General features: G+C 47.3%; 1 protein-coding gene across 1 annotated transcript in view; it reads right to left on the bottom strand.

Annotated features, from left to right (window-relative positions):
* LOC138527088 (tumor necrosis factor alpha-induced protein 2-like) overlaps positions 1 to 19,256 on the bottom strand; it is a 55,051-nt gene that overhangs the window by 13,644 nt on the left and 22,151 nt on the right. The window contains exons 4-8 of the mRNA XM_069638117.1: positions 14,502 to 14,616; positions 12,163 to 12,285; positions 9,031 to 9,131; positions 6,332 to 6,430; positions 2,941 to 3,070 (exon numbers count right to left, since the gene is read on the bottom strand). Of these exons, the coding sequence (XP_069494218.1) occupies positions 2,941 to 3,070; positions 6,332 to 6,430; positions 9,031 to 9,131; positions 12,163 to 12,285; positions 14,502 to 14,616 (568 nt within the window). The remainder of the gene's footprint in view (positions 1 to 2,940; positions 3,071 to 6,331; positions 6,431 to 9,030; positions 9,132 to 12,162; positions 12,286 to 14,501; positions 14,617 to 19,256) is intronic.

Raw genomic sequence — 19,256 nt, 5'->3', positions numbered from 1 at the left:
ACGATTCCCATAACGACTCACCATTAACTATCTTGGCTAGGGACTTCGATTCCCATAACTCCTCACTATGAACTATCTTGGCTAGGGACTACAATTCCCATAACGACTCACCCTTAACTATCTTGGCTAGGGACTGCAATTCCCATAACGACTCACCCTTAACTATCTTGGCTAGGGACTACGATTCCCATATTGCCTCACCATTAACTATCTTGGCTAGGGACTACGATTCCCATAACGCCTCACCATTAACTATCTTGGCTAGGTACTACGATTCCCATAATGACTCGCCATTAACTATCTTGACTAGGTACTACAATTCCTATAATGACTCACCATTAACTATCTTGGCTAGGGACTACGATTCCTAAACCGACTCACCATTAACTATCTTGGCTAGGGACTATGATTCCCATAATGCCTCACCATTAACTATCTTGGCTAGGGACTAAGATTCCCATAATGCCTCACCATTAACTATCTTGGCTAGGGACTACGATTCCTATAACGACTCACCATTAACTATCTTGGCTAGGGACTATGATTCCCATAATGCCTCACCATTAACTATCTTGGCTAGGGACTACAATTCCCATAACGACTCACCATTAACTATCTTGGCTAGGGACTACAATTCCCATAATGACTCACCATTAACTATCTTGGCTAGGGACCATGATTCCCATTATTGCTCACCATTAACTATCTTGGCTAGGGACCACGATTCCCATAATTCTTCACTGTTAACTGTCTTGACTAAGGACTACAATTCCCATAACACCTCACCATTAACTATCTTGGCTAGGGACTACGATTCCCATAATTCCCCATCATTAACTACCTTGGCTAGGGACTACGATTCCCATAACGACTCACCATTAACTATCTTGGCTAGGGACTACGATTCCCATAACGACTCACCATTAACTATCTTGGCTAGGGACTTCGAGTCCCATAACTCCTCACCATGAACTATCTTGGCTAGGGACTACAATTCCCATAACGTCTCACCCTTAACTATCTTGGCTAGGGACTACGATTCCCATATTGCCTCACCATTAACTATCTTGGCTAGGGACTACGATTCCCATAACAACTCGTCATTAACTATCTTGGCTAGGGACTACGATTCCCATAACGCCTCACCATTAACTATCTTGGCTAGGTACTAAGATTCCCATAATGACTCGCCATTAACTATCTTGACTAGGTACTACAATTCCCATAACGCCTCACCATTAACTATCTTGGCTAGGTACTACGATTCCCATAACGACTCACCATTAACTATCTTGGCTAGGGACTACGATTCCCATAACGACTCACCATTAACTATCTTGGCTAGGGTCTTCGAGTCCCATAACTCCTCACCATGAACTATCTTGGCTAGGGACTACAATTCCCATAACGTCTCACCCTTAACTATCTTGGCTAGGGACTACGATTCCCATATTGCCTCACCATTAACTATCTTGGCTAGGGACTACGATTCCCATATTGCCTCACCATTAACTATCTTGGCTAGGGACTACGATTCCCATAACAACTCGTCATTAACTATCTTGGCTAGGGACTACGATTCCCATAACGCCTCACCATTAACTATCTTGGCTAGGTACTACGATTCCCATAATGACTCGCCATTAACTATCTTGACTAGGTACTTCAATTCCTATAATGACTCACCATTAACTATCTTGGCTAGGGACTACGATTCCCATAACGCCTCGCCATTAACTATCTTGGCTAGGGACTACAATTCCCATAACGACTCACCATTAACTATCTTGGCTAGGGACTACAATTCCCATAACGACTCACCATTAACGGTCTTGGCTAGGGACCACGATTCCCATAATGCCTCACCATTAACTATCTTGGCTAGGGACTACGATTCCCATAATTCGTCCCCATGAACTATCTTGGCTAGTGTTGATGATAGCTCCAGTCCAAAACATCTGCAGACCCAAAGGCTGCAGACCCTTCCATAAGGAATATTCCATAGTTGGCTTAGGTCTTATGTGGCATCTTTAGCTGGTCCTGGCTTTCCATTCAACAGTACATTACATTCTGGGAGTTGTGGCCTAGTATTCCCCATTAAAGATATGAATCTAGAAGTCCCAGAATGCAAATTGCGATGGGCTGAAAAGGCAGGTGTGGCCCCGCGGCGCTGTCAGCAGGGGAATTCAGCGCCACAATGGAGGCACTGGGCGACGCACACACACTAAAACGTGGCATGCTGTAGATAGCAAAGCGAGTATTAGAAATTCAAATATTTCAAACTATTTTAAATCAGGGATTTGGTAAACACAGAGTATGACCAAATGAGAGGATGGTCTCCAAAGAAAGAAGTTTTGAAGCTTGTTGGGAAGTGGGCAAGATACAATGAAAAATAGGGTCCAAACTGAATCTTGGGGGAGACCTCTCCCTTCGGATTTTGTATTAGTAGAGAATGCAAACCCACTATATCGTCAGTATGCCAACAGCCACATGGGCGCACTTCCTGTTTACTAAAGGTGAGTGATGTGGCACTTGGTTTGGAAAGTGGTGGTTGGGGGGCATGGCCCTTCTGGCCCAACCCAGCAGAAAATGTTTGCTATGCCACCTTTTCACAGCCTTGTGGGATGAGCCCAGGCAGTGGCGTATCCAAGGAGCGGCCTGGGCTGGCACGTGCTACCCCTGGAATCTGATTGGTCACCCCATTATCCTAAACTATGATCATTATGTGTGTGTGCGCTCGTACTTCATGCCACCCCTGCATGGGTCAGTGCCCGACTTGGGCCACCCCAGTCAAAAGAGTCTGGCCACGCCACTGAGCCAAGGGCAAGCGGTATATTATGGGCTGCGAACCGCCAATTAATGGGTTTATGCAGCAACATGAAGCAATCATTTGTAAATATGTCCCATGAGCATGGGGTATGCACATTGTACCACACTGACCTCCAGTTGCAGAAAGAGGTCTTCTAGCAGCGCGTCGAACCCGGTCTTCTCAATGTCGCCCACAATGCCCCAAACATTCCTTTTAACTTCTTCCGGAAGGTCGCGGGTTTCAAGGCTTTCAATGTAGTCCCTGGAATCAGATCAAACAAATAGGAAAATATAATTTGCTATACCCCCAAAGTGCCAAGGACGAGTATGCTCGTCCTTTTTGCATAGACTTGCATAATAGCCTGGCAGTTATGGTGGGGGAAAAAGGCGGTGTTGCTTTTCAGACGCCCAGTTAAAGGGCAAGGACGGATCCAGGACGCTGGGCCAACCCTTCCTTGCTGCTGTGGTTGCAAGGTGGTATATGACCAGATAGGAACGGATGCCAAGGCAATCGGCGCATCAACTCAGGCCGTACTGCTTGCTTTCGTATACCACGCAGAGGCGTAGACAGGGTAGGGCCAGTGCGGGCAAGGCACACAGCAAAATATTTTAACGCCCACTCACCAGTGCTGTGTGGGCATTTACAGGGTTAATGTCACTGCAGTGGGCCCAACTACATTAGCTTCAGGCCCCACTTGTTAGATGATATTGGCTACGCCTCTGATACCACGCGATGTGGACTCTGTGTAAGAACTGAAACTTCACCTCACGGAGGGCGTCCATTAGGGCACGGCCTAGTAGATCGGCCTACCTTTTCCTTTTGGGGCAGGGTATATGGATGCCTTCAGATGTAAACTATGGACTTGCTGTGTGTAGGATGGGTGTCCGCGTGCGGTGTCCTGGCTCGCTGTGCATTGGGACTCAATGGGTGTATCCTGAAGGGAAGTCCTTGTTCACTGTGCAAAGGGACTCAGTGCCTGTGTCAGGGTGTGAAGTCATTGCTTACTCCGTGTAGGACTCAATGGGTATGTCCAGATGTGAAGTCCTAGCTCGCTATGCATCAGTTCTCAATGGGTATGTCCAGATGTGAAGTCCCAGCTCGCTATGCATCAGGTCTCAATGGATGTGTCTGGATTTGAATCCTTGCTTACTATGCATTTGGACATAGTGGGTGTGTCGGGATGTGAAGTCCTAGCTTGGTAAGTGTTGGAACTGAATGGGTGTGTCAGGATGTGAAGTCCTAGCATGCTAGGTGTTGGAACTGAAAGGGTGTGTCAGGATGTAAAGTCCTGGCTTACTAGGTGTTGGAACTGAATGGGTGTGTCAGGATGTGAAGTCCTAGCTTGCTAGGTGTTGGAACTGAATGGGTGTGTCAGGATGTGAAGTCCAAGCTTGCTAGGTGTTGGAACTGAATGGGTGTGTCAGGATGTGAAGTCCTAGCTTGCTAGGTGTTGGAACTGAAAGGGTGTGTCAGGATGTAAAGTCCTGGCTTGCTAGGTGTTGGAACTGAATGGGTGTGTCAGGATGTGAAGTCCTGGTTTACTAGGTGTTGGAACTGAATGGGTGTGTCAGGATGTGAAGTCCTAGCTTGCTAGGTGTTGGAACTGAATGGGTGTGTCAGGATGTGAAGTCCTAGCTTGGTAAGTGTTGGAACTGAATGGGTGTGTCAGGATGTGAAGTCCTAGCATGCTAGGTGTTGGAACTGAAAGGGTGTGTCAGGATGTAAAGTCCTGGTTTACTAGGTGTTGGAACTAAATTGGTGTGTCAGGATGTGAAGTCCTAGCTTGCTAGGTGTTGGAACTGAATGGGTGTGTCAAGATGTGAAGTCCTAGCTTGCTAGGTGTTGGAACTGAATGGGTGTGTCAGGATGTGAAGTCCTAGCTTGCTAGGTGTTGGAACTGAATGGGTGTGTCAGGATGTGAAGTCCTAGCATGCTAGGTGTTGGAACTGAAAGGGTGTGTCAGGATGTAAAGTCCTAGCATGCTAGGTGTTGGACTGAAAGGGTGTGTCAGGATGTAAAGTCCCAGCTTGCTAGGTGTTGGAACTGAATGGGTGTGTCAGGATGTAAAGTCCCAGCTTGCTAGGTGTTGGAACTGAATGGGTGTGTCAGGATGTAAAGTCCTAGCTTGCTAGGTGTTGGAACTGAATGGGTGTGTCAGGATGTGAAGTCCTAGCTTGCTAGGTGTTGGAACTGAATGTGTGTGTCAGGATGTAAAGTCCTGGCTTACTAGGTGTTGGAACTGAATGGGTGTGTCAGGATGTGAAGTCCTAGCTTGCTAGGTGTTGGAACTGAATGGGTGTGTCAGGATGTGAAGTCCTAGCTTGCTAGGTGTTGGAACTGAATGGGTATGTCAGGATGTGAAGTCCTAGCTTGCTAGGTGTTGGAACTGAATGGGTGTGTCAGGATGTGAAGTCCTGGCTTGCTAGGTGTTGGAACTGAAAGGGTGTGTCAGGATGTGAAGTCCTGGCTTGCTAGGTGTTGGAACTGAATGGGTGTGTCAGGATGTAAAGTCCCAGCTTGCTAGGTGTTGGAACTGAATGGGTGTGTCAGGATGTAAAGTCCCAGCTTGCTAGGTGTTGGAACTGAATGGGTGTGTCAGGATGTAAAGTCCCAGCTTGCTAGGTGTTGGAACTGAATGTGTGTGTCAGGATGTGAAGTCCTAGCTTGCTAGGTGTTGGAACTGAATGGGTGTGTCAGGATGTAAAGTCCCAGCTTGCTAGGTGTTGGAACTGAATGGGTGTGTCAGGATGTAAAGTCCCAGCTTGCTAGGTGTTGGAACTGAATGGGTGTGTCAGGATGTAAAGTCCCAGCTTGCTAGGTGTTGGAACTGAATGTGTGTGTCAGGATGTGAAGTCCCAGCTTGCTAGGTGTTGGAACTGAATGTGTGTGTCAGGATGTAAAGTCCCGGCTTACTAGGTGTTGGAACTGAATGGGTGTGTCAGGATGTGAAGTCCTAGCTTGCTAGGTGTTGGAACTGAATGGGTGTGTCAGGATGTAAAGTCCCAGCTTGCTAGGTGTTGGAACTGAATGGGTGTGTCAGGATGTGAAGTCCTAGCTTGCTAGGTGTTGGAACTGAATGGGTGTGTCAGGATGTGAAGTCCTAGCTTGCTAGGTGTTGGAACTGAATGGGTGTGTCAGGATGTGAAGTCCTGGCTTGCTAGGTGTTGGAACTGAATGGGTGTGTCAGGATGTGAAGTCCTGGCTTGCTAGGTGTTGGAACTGAAAGGGTGTGTCAGGATGTGAAGTCCTGGCTTGCTAGGTGTTGGAACTGAATGGGTGTGTCAGGATGTGAAGTCCTAGCTTGCTAGGTGTTGGAACTGAATGGGTGTGTCAGGATGTGAAGTGGGTGCTTGCTATGGGAAGTGATTTTATGAAACGATTTATTTACAATACTCACATATCTTTGCAGAATCAGCTGACCACTAATTACCTTCTCCGGTTGTTAAACATTGCGACTCCTCCTCCCCAAAATACCTTTTTGTAGCATTTTTGAGTACAGTGTATTCTTTAAGTGAAACCTACCTATAATCACCACAACTGTTCAGGTTGGCGATTACAATGGGCAGGAAATAGCTGTGCGTCCTGTTTCCGGCGAGAAATTCCTCTAACTTCGCTTTGTACCTGCAGGGTGAGTTAGAGGTATGCATTAATGTTCTGTTCATCTATGTGTGAAGCACGTGCCTTTTACATTTCCGAAAAACATTTCACATGGCATGGTTGTTGGTTACTTGGGCGCAATGGCTCAGTGGTCACTGGCTGCGATGAAGTGTGGCATACAGGCACTGCTTAGGTTGTTGTGAGCTTTTTAGTGTATTGTGAGCCAACAGGGCCAGGCTGTCCTGACCTGGAATGTGAGTGGAAGAGTGAGTCAGTGAAATGGGAACTAATGAGTGAGGGAAGGAGGACGGAATGAAGGGGACGCCTCTGTGTGTGGTGAGTGACCATCCGTTAGTGGGCGTGAAGGAAGAAACAGAGTGAGGAGGGAACGAAGGAGCATGCAAAGAAGAGGCAAGCAAGCATTCAATGAACAGGCTCGATAGCAAGCGAGCAAAATGGACAGGCAAGAAAGTACGCAGCTGATCAGGCAAGCAAGCAGGCAAGCGGCCAGACTGGCAAGCAAGCAAGCTGGCAAGTTGGCAATGGAGCAGGGAGGCAGAAGGTCAGGCAAGCAAGCAGTCGGTGAACATGCACGGAAGCAAGGAAGCAACATGAACAGGCAGGCTACTGATCAGGCGAGCAGGCGAATGGTCAGGCAATCGACAAAGCAGGCGACTGGTTCAGAAAGCAAGCAAACAGGCACATGGACAGACAAGCAATACAAAAGCATGGGCATCCTCGCCCATGTCAAATGCTTGCTCGCATGCTCCGCTGTTTAGTGCATGTCATTTATGATGCATGATTGTAACAACAAAACATACAACACGCAAGAAGATGTTAAGCTTGTTTAGGTATTGTGAACACAGTGCAAATGCTTTTGAGATGAGTGCAGGAATTGCTGGGCAGCCAGACTTGAATATTAATTTCAATGTTTGAACATTTTAAAATAACTTTTGTAAAAAAGGCCTTTCCCACAATGTAGTGTATAATTGCGTATCAGTGGGTAGCACTTTAATAGCACATCTAGTCATACAATAAAAAACAGCAACAGGTATAATTATACTCGTATCAGTGATCGATAAATTGGGAACCCTGGGATCTGTGGGGAAGGGGGGCTTTGTCACTTAACACATCATCCCCTTGTTGACGTAGAGGGGGAAATGGGGGTTTTATAAGGGACCGACCCTCTGTACCACTCCGCTAGTACCTGCATGCCCACCCAGGCATTTACGGGGTGCAGAGCGACTCGCGCATCTCCCAGCATGCACTCTAGGAGCAGAGGCCTGCATTGGTGCTAGGCCAAGAGTGGGCACAGAGTCGCTGCACGCGATACATCCGGGCAGCAGTGTGCACCGGGCGGCGCGCAGCCTCCCTGCTTGCGGGGGGATGTCGCGTATTGATGCGTCAGTTGCATAAATAATGAGTTGCCGCGAGCATTTAACCAGTTCACGAGTCCCCTACTGTGTTCAGGCAATGCCAAGAATCAGGGGTGTTGCTAGGTCTGGAAAAGATCCGGGGCTAGGCTAATGTTGGGATTGTCGGGACTCAGGGCAAGCTAGCCTTTTGGTTGTAGACCCTGAGCTTCTATCTGGGGCTACAAACAATAGACCCAGGGTTATAGTCCCCTCATACCCCTCCCCACCCACCTAGCAACGCCTCTGCCAAGAATGGAACATAGCCCATTCTATGTATAGTTATTTTCTTGTAATCAAACTACGTTTCCAGATTATACCTTCAGTCGATCAAGGGACACGCCGCTGTGCTGCATGGTGACCACCACACCACTCATCGCAAGGGACGCACCACTCACGCGTTTGAGCTATGTGCGGGTTTGAACTGTTGAGCAGGTCACATGGCCTCTCAGCCATCCAATGACCTTGGGAAAGGCGCCTGGCAGAAGCTCGAGGCTCCCCATGTCTGCCATCATGCGGGGGCGGCCCTTCGGCACATCCAAACTGGTGCACAGTGTTGTGGAGCAATTAGGGACAGTCCCCCTTAAACTGAAGACGACCTTAAGGGAGGAAAAGGGAGGACAGGGCACAGGGTTGAGGGAGAAAGAGGAGGGGCTACTAGAACCTGGGAGCAGAAACCTGTAGCAGGAGAATAAATAAAGTTGGATGTTAAGTTGTCTCTGTCTCCTGTGTTGAGCTTACAGTCGAGCGGTTCACACGACGGCATCCACATAACCTGGGGTCTAGCCCACAACCAGAACACACAGTTACACAAAGAGATCCACACAAGCGAGGACTTTGCTTTTATAGGAAACAGGAAACATAAAATTGCTGATTTCTCCATTAAAAAAGTGTTTTGTTTTGACTAACGTGAAGCCTTGTTTACTAGAGTCAGGGTCTGCAACCGATAACACGCCAAATGTTTTGGACTACAACTCCCATGATCTCTCACCATTGACTATGCTGAACAAGGCTGGTGGGAGTTGTAGTTCCGGAAAAATAAAAGTTGCAGATGCCTGTACTACAGTGTTGACCTCAAAGGGACCATTGAAGAGATCCATTTTGAAGGTAAGGACAGATTTTTTTAGGCTCACCAAACCACTACTTAATGGTGAACGTGTATATCATAGTAACCAGAAAAACATTATCTGTTTTTGCAGAACACTGTTTTACCGTATCAGAAAATCTGCCAGGTTTTCCATTAGGAAGGACAAGAGCCGGTTGGCCAGTTGAAAAGACACCTTCTCAGCTCCTTCAATTTCTCCATTAATGGCCTGGAACAAAAGTGAAACAGCTCAGTGCATTATTGCAACAATATATATATACCTGTAAACAGTCAGACATTTAGCAAATACTGTGTGGTCACCCTTTAGAGCTGCATAGGAGATTAGTGTGGGGGAGCAGGGCTGGCATGGTCCTACGGTCCAAAAAGCTCAAGCATTGGTAACAAAACGTTAGTTATGGTTAGCTCAGTAAACTAGGCCTGCCAAACACCAAATGACTCCCAGGGCACTCTAAACACCAGCACCAAGCCAATAACTAAAATGGGAGAAGGCACACCCCAACCCTGGAAATAACCTCCATCATATTACAAAGACCAGCGACGGTTGTAAGGTTGCAGAAGTAAGGAGCAAACACAAAGGTGGCATAGCTTTGGGTATACACTTTTATTAACTAGTAAAAGGGTTGGGGTATTGGTCCCTCTGTCCCTAAAGCAAAGAGGGATTTTCCAGCATGAAAGAAATCTAAGGAAAGCATCAGGATGTCAAACAAATAGTCAGTCATTGTCATGTCACCAAACCCTACTTCTGAGCCTTACACTAAGTACATAAATCTAATGTGCAAGGGTATTATTTTCAAAACTAAAGTGGTAACGGCAGTTCTTGCCAACGGAAATGTTCCCAATGTCTTGGGTGGTCAAAATGACAAATGAAATGTTCCAAAATGTATTACTCCGAGTATTAGGGGTTCGCTCCTGTGCCCTGGATTCCTTCTGTTCTACTTTAGAGGCTTGTCTCCTGCTTATGTGGTTTATTTTGCCTTTATTATCTCCTTGGGTTCCAGACTGCGTATCTTCTTGAATGAAATTCACTGTGTTATTAGATTTTCAGGTGGGCGCGAATCCCAGACACAGATTTTCTTCTGATCCGCCTCTTTTGCTTCCAGGTTACCAGACCCTCTTATTCTCAGATTCTCGTGCGGGTGGGGGTCCCAGACGCGCAGTGTGTGGTTGTAAATATTTGGTTTACTCCCCTGCCAAGCATAGGCTTCCTTCTGCCCTGGTCTCTGTTTGTCTCTGGATCCCAGACCCTCTTATTCTCTGGCTTCTGCAGTTGTTCCCCGATTCCTCACGGACCTCTATCACCTCTCGTTCTGCCCACGTACCTGTGTGTGTGGATCGCGTCTTCCGAGAACTGGTGCTTCACTCTGACACTGCGGTAGCATTCAGGCATTCTCTCGAGGCAGCGGCGTCTCCGCCTGTCAATTCTTCTTCCTCGGGCTGGACCTTCTGTCTCCAGCCCGCTTCGGTTCCACTTTTCGTTGGCAGTTTCGACGTCAGTCTCTGCTCCCTTATCGGACTATGGGTTTGCTTTCTGGCAGCTTGCCAGACTGTTGGAGCCCCAGAGGTTTGTTCGGGCAGTGTGCGAAGTAGCTTCTTTTCCCTGCACTAATTTCCCGCTCCTCTTCGCCTCCTTGCACAGCATCTCCTGTTATGGTCCCCTGTTCGCCAGGTCAGCGTCTTGTGGGTTTCATCGTCTGAGGATGGCTCATTCCATGTTTGTTTCCCTCTGAATATTTATATTTCCTTTGACCAATTGAATGCCATGAGAGTAGACCGTTCACTCTGGAGTGATCTTCCTACTCCCGGTCATCTTCTTCTTCACAGTACTTGTATTGGAGTTATGGAAATTAATGTGTATTTTCAGGGCAGCTAGTCAGGTCTAACATACTAGGTTGGTTGACCTTACAACAAAGGACATTTGCACTGGTCGGGAATAGGGAAAGCGAGTTTGACTTGGAGCAAGAGGGAGAGTCCAACGAAGCAGAGGTCTACCGCGTTCTCTGGGAAGGGTTGTCCGTAATCCCCTGAGGGGCTTCCTCACCCATGTGATCTTCTCCCTGTGTACCATCCCCAGGGGAATTATTGTAGTGTGGACGCACAACCCTGACCCCATGGGAATGGTATACCCCTAGGGGAGAAGGGACAACATCCACAGATTTGTCACACAGTATACAGAATAACATACCCCCAACTTCACAGCACGAGGGTATTATAGGGCACCAAGTATCTCAGGAGGCAGCATGCCAGGGTGCTGCGCTCCTGCATAGAAGTGAAATATGACGTTTAATATCCTTAGAACATTCTTGATGCTGGTACATTATTGCTTAGAATACCAAAATGGCGATCCTAATACCATTTTGAAGTAATCAGCCAGTAAAAATGTTGCAGTTTAGAATTGCTGTCTTTTGTGTTTTTAGAAAGTTCATCTTATTAAGTATTTATTGACATCACAACAAGGACATGACGACATGATCAGACGGTAGTGATGTCACAGCTCCCATAATCCTGCAGTTGTGACGTTTCACCTCCAGGCCTGCGCTTGGAATAGTAGATAGTTTACTATCAACAAACGAGAGATCTTCACACCGAGTGACATGTGATAGATAACAAGTGTGAAGCTTGAGCTGTGTTTGATGTCGCTCGGACCCCCCGAGATGAAATGCCCCCCTGTTACTACTTGCACATCTGCAGGTTTATGTTGCCTACACCTCCTCCCCCGACCCCAGCACTGCCCCTCTGGACCAGCTCTACCAAGGGGGAGAGGGGCGGTAGGAGGCAAACATATACAACATGGCTGTGTCCCACCCCCACATCCTGCTCACCGCTGCCAACAGCAAACATTGCTGCCCTCCCGCCACCCCTACCTCAGTTCCCTCAAGAGTTCACCACCTACAAAAGCAAAACAAATACCCGGCATCCTACCACACTCGCCCACCTTCCTCGCATTTGGTCTCGTAATACCTGCCATCTAGCCGCCAACCCCGCCTCCTCCTTCTCCTACCCCTCCTACCTCTCCTCGCTCCCAGAGCACCTCCTGGCAACAGTGTAGGAGCTGCCAGGCTGCCATTTTATGTAGCCGTGACCAGAGGCGTTGCTAGGCCACTCCTCTTCTAAAGCTTTATTAGCCAGTCTCCCACCGGTCAGGGAACCTCAGGGACAGTTTGGCCACCACAATTCTCAGCGCGCGGCGTAACCTGCGCTCTTGACAGGAATCATTTCCTCTCGTCCAGTCGTGGCCTTACCTGGATGATATCAATGGGGAGCTCGCTGTGCGAGACGCCATTGAGGACCGCGGGCTCCTTCTCTTCCATCCAAAATTTTACCTCCATGTCTAAGCTCGTGGTCATCCGGGCCTCGACGATTGCCTTTAGGGAGAGAAAGAACAAAACAAAATGCCCAGGTTTGAGGAGAACCGATTAACGAAGAAAACATTTTATCTTTGGGATGCGCAGGGCTCACAGTTATTATATTTGTATTTTTTGTTTGGTTTGTTTATTGCATGTGAACCCAGCTTCAGGATGTGGTAGCGCGCTGGGCATCGGTAGGGTCTACAGGCCTACATACATTAGATTAATGGTAGGGTCTACAGGCCTACATACATTAGATGAATGGTCCAAAATGTCTTTCAACGAGAACCGTAACTGGCTTAACTCTGCTCGTGCGATACAGGCCATCTAGACACTCTTCCTGATGAAGCTATTGCTGGCGAAACATGTTAAATTATAAGTGTGACGGATTCCAAATTCAGAGATGAGCACAGTTAATAGATGCGTTCCTCTCAAACAATCAGAATGCTTGGAATGCAGTCAATAATACCTGTATTTGACCCCATTAAGTACAATTCTGACTTCAGAAACAACTTAACAGCCGGCATTGCATACAGTATATGTTTTATTGCAAAGTGCTTATACCTTTATGGACCCCAGGAATTGTCAGTATTGATTGGAGCAATCTTTTCCCCAGCGTATTGGCCTCAGCTTTGCTTCAGGCCATAACCTGGAGACGTGCATTATCCCATGATAATGACTGCTCCTTCAGTCTTTAAGGCTTGATACATCTATAATCAGTAGGCATGTGTAAGCATGAAGGCTTATAGCTGCTATAGAGTAATTAGAGAGCCATAGCTGGCCAAGTTATTACTCAAGCAACTAGGCTTTTGCGCTCTTCTGAAAATGTATGTGCTACTGTTTTTATGATTGAATCATATTCTTTTAACATTTCATAAGTTTTGCATTTTTTTTACATCTTGATCAGTTTGCACTCTAGACAATACCTGCACTTTAAAAGGACGCCTTATGCACAAAGTGTTGGCAGCCATATCTTAATTATTTCACCATGACTCTGTTCTTCAAAGTGTGGTTGCCCACGTTGCGCAATCAAACTAAGGCACGAACGTGGGCTCTGTGAAAAGTGAGAGGCCACTCAGACCAGCTCTGTGCAAGCAGCTCCCGGGACCTTCGGTGCCTAATTCTGCGGGGGCCTCGTTGCCTAATAATTACCCCTGAATTGGAACTATCTACACAAACGGAAAAAGCCCGGGCTCAGCTGAGTGGGATTACAAAATGTTTTTCTGCCCCGGGGACATCGGGGAAGAAGTAACTCTTCCGGCCCCAGCATGGCCCTGTGGTGCCCCCCAGCAAACTGTTGGGATGGAGCCACTGTGGCTTCTTTCTAGGGGACCCACCATAGGCATCAAAATCCCCAACAAATGTTGACCCAATTAGAGCTGGACTAAAAATGGGTGGGCGTTCTCTCTACACAGTCAGTAGGGCCTTCATACTCCGTTAATGCCTGGTTGGACAGCTGTTGTGTCCCGCAACAATAGCCTTGCTCTGCAATAGATCTTAATTATACAATGTCCCCAAACTATTGTAGCCACTCCTCTTCTTAACCTCTCCTCCATGTGTCACCCTCATTACTGAAGCACCTCTGCCTTTGTGTGGAGGGGGCAGGGGGCACAATTCGTCAAACTTATTCACTGAACTGGAACCACTGAAACAGACTTCTAGAGGTAAGTTGAGTTTTTAGCATTGTTCGCCGCGATGTCCAACCGCCAATAAAATCATTCCATCAACTTGTTGCCTTTAAAATCCATGGCATAAACACCACGGTCTATTCAGCTGCCAAATGCCATCATGGTCCATGGCACGAAATGGCCCTGTGAACCTTAAGATGTACGTTGACCCAGCGGCAGGCGATCCTTGTCGCCGCCTTGACTCGTCATCAACTCCTTCATACGATTAGCTGTGGCTCCCAATATTTATCCTAAATTGATTTACCAAAATGACGTTTTGCAATCGGTACGATTGCGCCAATTGAGTTTGGAACCAATCATTTGTGATGCGGTCATCTGCATCAACCAGTGTGGCGATGAAGCAACTACCCTTTTATCATCATTGCGGAAGATGTTGACATCTTTCTCTCTTAACCTACTGGGCGTCCACCACCCAACCTACACCCAACCTACAGCAGCATGGTTTGGGAGAATCCGACAAGTCTCATGAAAAAAGATGTCTCTGAGTTTATTGTCATATCAGATCATGTGAGTCGTCTATCCATCGCGACGGCGGAAGAAACGTACCTCTATATTGGCGACATATCGTTGTTCGAGCTCCGCAACCTTCTCCGGAGGCAGGAGAGGGCCAAGGGTTTCCCAAGTCACATTCTCAAGCAAATCTGGATGCTTCATTATTTTGCTACAAAAGGAAAAAAAAAGAACTCAGAATAGAACACATAATATTGAGATAATTAACCCCTTAAGTGCCAAAGACTTGCATTATAGCCTGGCACTTCTAAGGTTAGCAGAAATCAACCAGTAGGTCAAATTGGGTGCCTAAAAACTAGACCGGGTTTTGGTCAGGTGAACTTTCTTATAGAAATCTAACATTTTTTAAATATCTTTTTTTAACTGCTTGACTGTATTGGTCGAGGGTGCCCACTGTTTTGCAGCACTGTAAATACCACGTGCTGATATCCCCGGGCTCGACAGCACTAATTTAATCAACCTTTGATGGGTGAAAGGGACTTGCTGGAATCTGCAAGTTTACCATACACCTATGTAGCAAGCTTTGAACCCTCCTCCCTCCCGAGTTAAATTAGTCTAGTTCTGAAAAGGCCCTTGACCGAATGAAATAGACAGAGGGACTGATTTACAAAGCATTTTTCAATGGGATTGCGTGGATGTGAAACGCGCGTGTAAATCAGAGAGTCTATGTATAAGCGACGCTGGGCAAAGAGTAGCATTAAGAAATGGAACCGGCAACTTCCAAGCTTGTTTCCTAAAAGGAAACGAATATTAAGGACAAAGGTGATAATGCTGACAACGCAGGCATGAGTAACTTACACACTCTTCACAGAGCGAGCTACATGGATGCACAAAAAAAGTTACATTTGTAGGGGAGGCCTAGATTTGTCATTACCTCCCGCAACCGTAACCTACTACCGGATTTGGAAAAGTGGGGTGCTACAAGCGGCATGTGACCGAGTAGCAAAGGCGGAGCGCCAATTTGTGTCAATTTGACAGCGTCTTTGTGTAGGAAGGGACCACAAACATTCAGGGGAACATAATTTGCAGTGAAGGGCAAAGAAAGATTTCAGAATACCCCTGCATCCTATATGTGTGTAGGGCCAATTGCAGGTGTAAGTTCCGACAGGCGTATGCTACTGTCGTCTGCGGACCTGGCTCTTTCTGAAGACCATAGTCGTTATCCAAGCCCAGACCCCGGTGTCATTTATCATTGTCATGACAAGCACTTGCCGTTGCCGTTGGAGTGTGGCTCTGAATCTTGTCTCTTACGGCATCACCTGACTCGATCCTGCAAAGCCCACCAATGTCATGTCTTATTAAGCACGCCTCCAACCTGGACTCGGGGGCGTTAACTGACGATGCCAGTCCCACCTCCAAGGAAAGCCTAGTCTATACCATAGCTATTCTCACTGTAAAAAAATGTTTCAACAGTGAGTAAACCTCTGCCCCCTCAGCCATATTTCTGCAGCGTCATGTTTCCTCCCCCAACTCCTGCCTGATATGACCCCTTACTTAGGCTGAGGTGATAAACCTCCAGGAACAGTGCCACAATGTATAGAGTTTTTGGGTAGACACATTTACTGTGCACATTTGGTCCCCACCATGGACCTCTGTGTTCTGACTGTGGCTGGACCAGTGCTTTGTACAGCGATCAAATGGCCCGCTTGGCCCTGCCTCACACCCCTTGCTGTGAAAGCCGCAGAATGACGCAAAGCACTCTCTTTCAGCTCCTCGTCTCTGACACTGCCAGCTGCTATTCTTGGCCTGCACTCTCGAGTTTCGCCCGCGTAGCTTGCACTTGGCGTGTGCATTAGTGGGGCTTCAAAGCATCCCCTTGCACTTTTCCCGTTTGTAAAACTTGGGGTTTCACCCTAAGTAACTAAGGGTAATCCAAACGTGGACCCCTTGCTTTCTGTGTCTTAGAGAGGGCCAGCTTCACCTCACTGAGGAGGCCCAACAAGGCTGAAACACGTGTCTGGGGTTGCTGGTGGTACTCTTGTTCAGAAGGGAATTGCCATAGCATTTCAGTGCTGCACTGCCCATGTGGGTGGGACAAAGACTGATATGCAAATGGATATTTCTCCCCTGTCAAGGATGCAATGAGCTAAACACGTGGTTGTAGACCCTCCTGAGTGGGAGGAATTCAACAGAACAGGGTATTTGACCCGTTTTTGTTCCCAGTAGAGGAGCGCCCCCCCACCCCCGCTCCTTTTCATCCCCCTGCACTTAGTTACAAGTCATTCCATTGGTCCCAGGCCTTTCCATGTCCCGAGAAAGTCCAGACCCCAGTGCAACATCACTAGGAAAATAAATAATTCTTATGATTAATATTATTATTCAAATGGTAGTGAAGCTTAGTGCGAGACCTAACATAAAGCACAACATTGTTATTATGAAGCACGCACCACAGACTGAACTGTCGATATGAGCTTGAGAAGTATATGTTCATATCACCCAACTTTCCTTTTACCAACCTCAGAAGGATGAAAGACGGAGTCCGCAGTGCAACAAGAAACGGTCACTCTCCCTCACACTCCCTCTGCATCACTGAAGAGTGTTCGAACACAACGGGAATCCCTGCACGGATGAGTCCATCCCAATCCTGCACGCTGGCACCAGACCCGTGGCATTCTCCACATAGCATCGGGCGCCTTTCAGCCAGTTCTCAAAGTATGCACACGCACACTGACCTTCCAGCACAGGCATCGCTTGCATGCAGAGGCGACTCCCTTCTGAGACGTACGTGAAACCCACCGAGGGCTCCTGAGGCATGCACGCACATACACAGAGACGCACGCGAGCAGCAGCGCACTCTCTGTTATCTCAATTCATTACCATCCAGCTGGTCGCTACCAACATCATTATCACTCTCAAGTTCATGCCCAACACTAAATTAAGCCTGCAACCAATAGCTGTCTGCAAGCTACTTGATGAATTGCAGCTGAACTGCAGCTTCTGGGCAGTAAAGGCTTCTTAACCTGTCTTCAGTCGCTTCATTTCTAAGCAGATGCCCTCGCACCCAATCCTGAATCACAGTACTGAGCTAGGAGTAAACTTACAATGAAGCGTGAATTCAGTGGCACACAGCCTAGGAGTAAGATCAGAGTGCAGCACAGCCTAGGAGTAAAATCCAACCAAACCTTAACCTAGGAGTAAAATCACAGCGGTTCACAACCTAGGAGTAAAATCACAGTGGTTCACACCCTAGGAGTAAAATCACAGCGGTTCACACCCTAGGAGTAAAATCACAGCGGTTCACACCCTAGGAGTAAAATCACAGTGGTTCACACCCTAGGAGTAAAATCACAGCGGTTCACAACCTAGGACTACAATCACAGTGGGGAGCATATATGTTGTGGAGCATGAACTGGGCATAAGGCACTGCAGTGGTGACAACCTAGGAGTAAAATCACAGTGGGGAGCATATATGCTGTGGAGCATGAACTGGGCATAAGGCACTGCAGTGGTGACAACCTAGGAGTAAAATCACAGTGGGGAGCATATATGCTGTGGAGCATGAACTAGGCATAAGGTATTGCAGCAGTGACAACCTAGGAGTAAAATCACAGTGGGGAGCATGCATGTTGTGGAGCATGAACTAGGCATAAGGAACTGCAGTGGTGACAACCTAGGAGTAAAATCACAGTGGGGAGCATATATGCTGTGGAGCATGAACTAGGCATAAGGTACTGCAGCGGTGACAACCTAGGAGTAAAATCACAGTGGGGAGCATATATGCTGTGGAGCATGAACTAGGCATAAGGCACTGCAGTGGTGACAATCTAGGAGTAAAATCACAGTGGGGAGCATATATGCTGTGGAGCATGAACTAGGCATAAGGAACTGCAGTGGTGACAACCTAGGAGTAAAATCACAGTGGGGAGCATATATGCTGTGGAGCATGAACTAGGCATAAGGTACTGCAGTGGTGACAACCTAGGAGTAAAATCACAGTGGGGAGCATATATGCTGTGGAGCATGAACTAGGCATAAGGTACTGCAGTGGTGACAACCTAGGAGTAAAATCACAGTGGGGAGCATGCATGTTGTGGAGCATGAACTAGGCATAAGGAACTGCAGTGGTGACAACCTAGGAGTAAAATCACAGTGGGGATCTTATATGCTGTGGAGCATGAACTAGGCATAAGGTACTGCAGTGGTGACAACCTAGGAGTAAAATCACAGTGGGGAGCATATATGCTGTGGAGCATGAACTAGGCATAAGGTACTGCAGTGGTGACAACCTAGGAGTAAAATCACAGTGGGGAGCATATATGCTGTGGAGCATGAACTAGGCATAAGGTATTGCAGTAGTGACAACCTAGGAGTAAAATCACAGTGGGGAGCATATATGCTGTGGAGCATGAACTAGGCATAAGGTACTGCAGTGGTGACAACCTAGGAGTAAAATCACAGTGGGGAGCATATATGCTGTGGAGCATGAACTAGGCATAAGGTACTGCAGTGGTGACAACCTAGGAGTAAAATCACAGTGGGGAGCATATATGCTGTGGAGCATGAACTAGGCATAAAATACTGCAGTGGTGACAACCTAGGAGTAAAATCACAGTGGGGAGCATATATGCTGTGGAGCATGAACTAGGCATAAGGCACTGCAGTAGTGACAACCTAGGAGTAAAATCACAGTGGGGAGCATATATGCTGTGGAGCATGAACTAGGCATAAGGTACTGCAGTGGTGACAACCTAGGAGTAAAATCACAGTGGGGAGCATATATGCTGTGGAGCATGAACTAGGCATAAGGTATTGCAGTAGTGACAACCTAGGAGTAAAATCACAGTGGGGAGC

The sequence above is a fragment of the Ambystoma mexicanum genome, chromosome 14, assembly GCF_040938575.1.
Source record: "Ambystoma mexicanum isolate Mex_15411 chromosome 14, UKY_AmexF1_1, whole genome shotgun sequence".
NCBI lineage: Eukaryota > Metazoa > Chordata > Amphibia > Caudata > Ambystomatidae > Ambystoma > Ambystoma mexicanum.
This window is presented reverse-complemented; position numbering and strand designations above follow the sequence as displayed.